At 39.1% G+C, this 6,723-nt stretch overlaps 1 protein-coding gene across 1 annotated transcript in view; it reads left to right on the top strand.

The window, feature by feature from the left end:
* Window positions 1-6,723, top strand: part of Gpr143 (G protein-coupled receptor 143) — a 26,035-nt gene that overhangs the window by 15,825 nt on the left and 3,487 nt on the right. The window contains exon 6 of the mRNA XM_013350615.2: window positions 5,158-5,266. Within this exon, the coding sequence (XP_013206069.1) occupies window positions 5,158-5,266 (109 nt within the window). The remainder of the gene's footprint in view (window positions 1-5,157; window positions 5,267-6,723) is intronic.

Here is a 6,723-nt window from a genome sequence, read left to right as displayed (position 1 = left end):
TTTTTTCTTATCTGCTTTTAAATATAGGAATTTTGTTTTAAAAATGTCACACAAGAAGTGTTTTTTGTCAAAGCAGTGGAAATGTCTTGGCCAAACACTATACTGTTCCAGTGGTTATATCTGTGCAACAGAACCATGGGTCATTATTCTCTAATGATATATTTTATCTTGTCTGTAAGGAGAATTTTTAACTTTTTCAATATTCTTTTTTCTTTTATTTATTACTTTATAAATAATACCAATCAAAATTTCCACTTCCTCCCCTCCTCCGTTTCCTTCCCGCTCCCCCATACTGCTGCCCCCCCTCTCCAGTCCTAAGAGAGGGAAGGGTACCCTGCCCTGTGGGAAGTCCAAGGCCCTCGCCCTTCCATTGAGGCTTACTAAGGTATGCATCAAAATAGAATAGGATCACAAAAAGCCAGTACATGCAACAGAGACAAATCCCAGTGCCATTATCATTGGCTTCTCAGTCTGCCCCAATTGTCACCCACATTCAGAGGGTCCAGTTTGATCCCATGCTCGTTCAGCCCCAGTCCAGCTGGTTTTGGTGAGCCCCCATTAGATCAGGCACACTGTCTCAGTGGGTGAACCAACCCCTCGTGGTCCTGACTTCCTTGCTCATATTCTCCCTCCTTCTGCTCTTCAACTAGACCTTGGGAGCTCAGTCCAGTGCTCTGATGTGGGTCTCTGTCTCTATCTCCATCTGTTGCCGGGTGAAGAAGATTCTATGATGATATTCAAGATAGTCATCAGTCTAACTAAAGGACAAGGCGAGTTCAGGCACCCTCTCCTCCACTAACCAGGGTCCTAGCTGGTGTCATCCCCATGGTCTCCTGGGAACCCCTTCAGAGCCAAGTCTCTTGCCAACCCTAAAATGCCTCCCTCAATTAAGATAACGCCTTCCCTGCTCCCATATCCGTCCTTCCTCCATCTCAACCATCCCATTCACCCAAGCTCTTCCCAATCCTTCCATTCTCCCATCTCTCTCCTCTTCTCCTCTTCCCCCATCCCATCCCCCCATGCTCACAACTTTTGTCTGCTTCCAGTTTCCAGGAGGATCTATATATGTTTTTCGTTCAGTTCACCTTATTACTTAGCTTCTCTAGGATTGCGAAATATAGGCTCAATGCCCTTTGTTTATGGCTAAAATCCACTAATGAGTGAGTTCAAACCATAGTCATATTTTTGGGTCTGGGTTATCTCAATCAGGATAGTGTTTTCTTCGTCCACCCGTTTGGATGCAAAATTCAAGATGTCATTTTTTTTTTTACCACTGAGTAGTACTCTAATGTGTATATGTGCCACACTTTCTTTATCCATTCTTCCATTGAAAGGCATCTAAGTTGTTTCCAGGTTCTGGCTATTACAAATAATGCTGCAATTAACATAGTTGAGCAAATGCTTTTGTAGTATGATTGGACATCTCTTGGGTATATTCCCAAGAGTGGCATTGCTGGATCCTGAGGTAGGTTGATTCCCAATTTCCTGAGAAACCGCCATACTGATTTCCAAAGTGGTTGCACAAGTTTGCATTCCCACCAGCAATGGATGAGTGTTCCCCTTAGTCCACATCCTCTCCAGCATAGGTTATCACTGGTGTTTTTGAATTTAGCCATTCTGACAGGTGTAAGATGGTATCTCAGAATTGTTTTGATTTGCATTTCCCTGATAGGCTAAGGAGGTTGAACATGTTCTTAAGTATCTTTTGGCCATTTGAAATTCTTCTGATGAGATTTCTCTGTTCGGTTCAGTACCCCATTTTTTAATTGGGTTATTTAGAATGTTAATGTCTAGTTTCTTGAGTTCTTTATATATTTTGGAGATCAGTCCTTTGTCTGATGTGGGGTTGGTGAAGATCTTCTCCCAGTCAGTGGGTTGTCTTTTTGTCTTACTGACAGTGTCCTTTGCTTTACAGAAGCTTCTCAGTCTCAGGAGGTCCCATTTATTCATTTTTGCTCTTATAGTCTGTACTACTGGGGTTATATGTAGGAAGTGGTCTCCTGTGCCCATGTATTGCAGGCTACTTCCTACTTTCTCTTCTGTCAGGTTCAGGGTGTCAGATTTATATTGAAGTCTTTAATCCATTTGGACTTGAGTTTTGTGCATGGTGATAGGTATGGATCTATTTTCATTCTTCTACAGGTTGCCATCCAGTTATGCCAGCACCATTTGTTAAAGATGCTTTCTTTCTTCCATTGTATACTTTTAGCTCCTTTATGGAAAATCAGGTGTTCATAGGTTTGTGGATATATATCCGGGTCTTCAATTCCATTCCATTGGTCAACATACCTGTTTTTATGCCAATACCAAGCTGTTTTCATTACTGCAGCTCTGTAATAGAGTTTAATGTCAGGGATGGAAATGCCTCCAGAAGTTCCATTATTGTATAGGATTGTTTTGGTTATCCTGTTTTTTTTCCATATAAAGTTGATTTTTCTATCAAGGTCTGTGTGGAATTTTGTTGTGATTTTGATGGGGATTGCATTGAATCTATAGATTACCTTTGGTAGAATTGCTATTTTTATTACGTTGATCCTACCAATCCAAGAGCATGGGAGATCTTTCCATTTTCTGGTATCTCTTCAATTTCTTTATTCAAAGACTTAAAGTTCTTGTCAAATAGATCTTTCACTTCCTTGGTTAGTGTTGCCCCAAGATACTTTATGTATTTGTGGCTATAGTGAAAGGTAATATTTCTCTGATTTTACTCTCAGATTCTTTATCCTTTGTGTATAGAAGGGCTACTGATTTTTTTTGAGTTGATCTTGTATCCTGCCACATCACTGAAGGTATTCATCAGCTGTAGGGATTCTCTGGTAGAGTTTTGGGGGTCACTAATGTACACTATCATATCATCTGCAAATAACAAATTTTGACTTCTTCCTTTCCAATTCGAATCCCCTTGATCTCCTTATGTTGTCTTATTGCTATTGCTAGAACTTCAAGCACTATGTTGAAGAGATATGGAGAGAGTGGACAGCCTTGTCTTGTTCCTGATTTTAGTGGAATGGCTTTGAGTTTCTCTCTGTTTAATTTGATGTTACCCGTTGGCTTGCTGTATATTGCTTTTATTGTATTTAGATATAATCCTTGTATCCCTAATCTCTCCAAGACCTTTATCATAAAGGGATGTTGAATTTTGTCAAATGCTTTTTCAGCATCTAATCAAATGATCATATGGTTTTTTTCTTTCTTTTTATTTATATGATGGATTACATTGATAGATTTTCATATGTTGAACCAGCCCTTCATCTCTGGGATGAAGCCTACTTGATCATAATAGATGAGTTTTTGATGTGTTCTTGGATTCGGTTTGCCAGTATTTTATTGAGAATTTTTGCATCGATGTTCATGAGTGAGACTGGTCTGTAATTCTCTCTCTGTGTTGAGTCTTTTATGATTTTGGTGTTAGGGTAACTGTAGATTCATTAAAAGGGCTTGGCAATGACTCTTTTGTTTCTATTATGTGGAACACATTAAGGAGTATAGGTATTAGCTCTTCTTGGAAGTTCTGGTAGAATTCTGCACTAAAACCATCTGGCCCTAAATTTTTTTTTTTTTGGTTGGGAGGTTTTTGAATACAACTTCTATTTCCTTGTGACTTATAGGTCTATTTAAATTGTTCACCTGGTCTTGATTTAATTTGGTATATGGTATTTATCTTTAAAAATGTCCATTTCTTTTACATTTTCCAATTTTGTGAAGTACAGGATTTGTAGTGAGACCTAATGGCAATCTGAATTTCCTTAGTGAATGTTGTTATGTCCCCCTTTTCATTTCTGATATTGTTAATTTGAGTGTTCTCTCTTTGCCTTTTGATTAGTTTGGATAGAGGTTTGTCAATCTTGTCGATTTTCTCAAAGTACTAGCTCTTATTTTCATTGATTCTTTGGATTGTTTTCTGTGTTTCTATTTTGTCGATTTCAGTCATCAGTTTGATTATTTCCAGTCTTCTACTCCTCCTGGGTGGGTCTGCTTCTTCCTTTTTTTCCCTAGACCTTTCAGGTGAGCTGTTAAGTCTCCAATGTGAGCTTTCTCTGTTTTCTTTATGTGGGCACTTAGTGCTATGAACTTTCCTAGCACTGCTTTCGGTGTCCCATAGGTTTGGGTATGTTGTGTCTTCATTTTTGTTAAATTCAAGGAAGACTTTAATTTCTTTCTTTATTTCTTCCTTGACCTAAGGGTGGTTCAGTAGTTGACTGTTCAGTTTCCATGAGTTTGTAGGCTCTCTGGTTGTTTTATTGTTGTTAACTTCTAACTTTACTCCATGGTGATCCGATAAAACACAGGTGGTTACTCCATTTTTTTTGTATCTGTGGATGTTTGCTTTGTTACCAAGTATGTGATCAATTTTTGAGAAGGTTCCATGAGGTGCTGCGAAGAAGGTATATTCTTTCCTGTTTGGGTGGAATGTTCTATAGATGTCTGTTAAGTCCATTTGATTCATTACATCTGTTAGTTCTCTTATTTCTCTGTTAACTTTCTGTCTGGTTGACCTGTCCATTGGTGAGAGAGGAGTGTTGAAATCTCCCGTTATTATTGTGTGGGGTTTGATGTGTGATTTGAATTCTAGTAATGTTTCTTTTACATATGTGGGTGCTTTTTCAATATTCTAAAATAGTAAGTGTATATTATTTTAGAATGGACAAAACAAGCCTTTAAAACACAATACTTGAATGAATTACTAATAAAATCAAGAGTTCAGTTAACAAATGATCAGTGTTAATTTACAAGTTGTGACAAAATTCCTGTATTTGTGTATGATGTCAGCACCAGGAGAATCTAGAAGGACCTATAGGTTTGCAGCTAATCCCTGAGCTCAGCCAGTGAAGTTGAAAAAGCTCAGGGGAAGAGCACTTTCCTAGCATGCATGAGTCCTTATGTATCATTCCTAGTATCACAATATACAGAGTTATTTCAAAGTGTAAGTTTCTATGTATATGTATGTATATATGTGTACATGTACATGTGTATATGTCTGTATGCCTTGGTATCTGTGAGTACTCCAGGTACAGCACTGTAATAACTGTCAGTGATGGGGTTTACCTCATGCTCTTCTGGCTATGTGTAAGCGTTCGTATTTGCTTTGATTTTCTTCTCTATTATGAGTTAATGTAAGTCATGAGTGTTGTCTGTTATTTCTTTACACTCCTACAGTGGCCTCTTTACTGAAAGGAAGAAAAGGTGTTTACACGGAGAATGAGAGGCTGATGGGAGCCGTGATCAAGAGCCGGTTTTTCAAAATAATGCTGGTGTTGATTGCATGGTAACCTTTCTTCTAGTATTTTTTGTTGTTGCTTGTGCTAGTGGGAAGGATCTGCCTACTTGTCATTTTACTTTTCCAAATGTGACTTACGTGTTCCAAAGGAAATCATCTGGAAGGGAAATCTCTGAGACAACGTAATGCAGCCCCTGAAGGAATGAACAAAACACAGGTCAACAAGTCCAGAACTCATGTTTTTTTTTTAAAAAAAAGAAAAACCTTTATGACAATTATGTATTAAACCCTGAGAATAAGAAGCTAACTATTCAAGTTTTTATTTATTTATTTTTTTAAAGACAGATTCAGCCAGTTTTTCTTCTCCCTTTCTATTTTCTTATTGTTTTGAGACAATGTCTCCCCACATATCCCTGGCTGACCCCTGTGGTTTGCTTGCCTCTGTCTTCCAGGTGCTGGGGTTGCAGAAAAACACCATCATGCCCACCTATGGGTTCAGTTTTCAAATATTTAAGCTGTATGCACCTGGCATTTCGTCTCGTTGCTGGGCTGACCAAAGTAAAGGGGCAATGATGCTTTTTATCTTATGTAAATATAAGTATTTTGCTTGTGTGGAAGCAGATGTGCCGTGTGTGTGTTAGAAAACATCTAACAAAGCTTATGTAAAAAGATTGCGATCCAAGCTGTAATGAATCAGTACCATACAGAACAAGGCAACTCTCCGTGGTATTAATTCCCCCAGCAGGAGGACATTTCTTTAATTGCCTTTCAGGCGAGGCCAACGTTAACTACTGCTTGTCATTCTTTCACCTTGTTATTTCACATCGCAGGGACCCACCGAGACTAACATTTTAAAATTCCACACAAGGACTGGTATTGAGTATTTTTCGCTTAGTGTGATAAAACATCATGTCAGAGGCAATTTATATAAAGAAAGATTTATTTGGGGCTTACAGTTCCAGAAGGATAGGCGTTCATCACTGGCAGCAGGCAGGTTGGTGCTGGGGCAGAAGCTCAGAGTTCACAACCCGAATCACAAAAAAGAAGCAAAGATTCTCACTGAGAATGCTGTGGGCATTTGAGACTTCAGAACTCACTGAAAGTGATACTCCTTCTCCCACAAGTCCAGACTTCCTAATCCTTCCCAAATAATTCCACCAACTGGGGGGGGGGTAGGGTCAAGAGGCCATTCTCATTTAAACCAGCTCAGGACTGGTGAGGTGGCTCAGTAAGCGAAGATGCTTACGCTCAGGTCTGACAATTTGATGTCTACATCCTACAAAGTTGTGGGAGAGAACCGACTTCAAGAGATGTCCTCTGACTGCACCCCACAAGCACGCATGCACCGTCTCTCAGGGACACACAGATTCCTCATAAAATATCAAAATAGTATTTTGGTCTCCATCAAAAGTTTAGGTTATTTCTCAAAAAGAAGGAAGGAAGGAAGGAAGGAAGGAAGGAAGGAAGGAAGGAAGGAAGGAAGGAAGGAAGGAAGGAAGGAAGGG

This window comes from Microtus ochrogaster, chromosome X (genome assembly GCF_000317375.1).
Source record: "Microtus ochrogaster isolate Prairie Vole_2 chromosome X, MicOch1.0, whole genome shotgun sequence".
Lineage (NCBI taxonomy): Eukaryota > Metazoa > Chordata > Mammalia > Rodentia > Cricetidae > Microtus > Microtus ochrogaster.
This window is presented reverse-complemented; position numbering and strand designations above follow the sequence as displayed.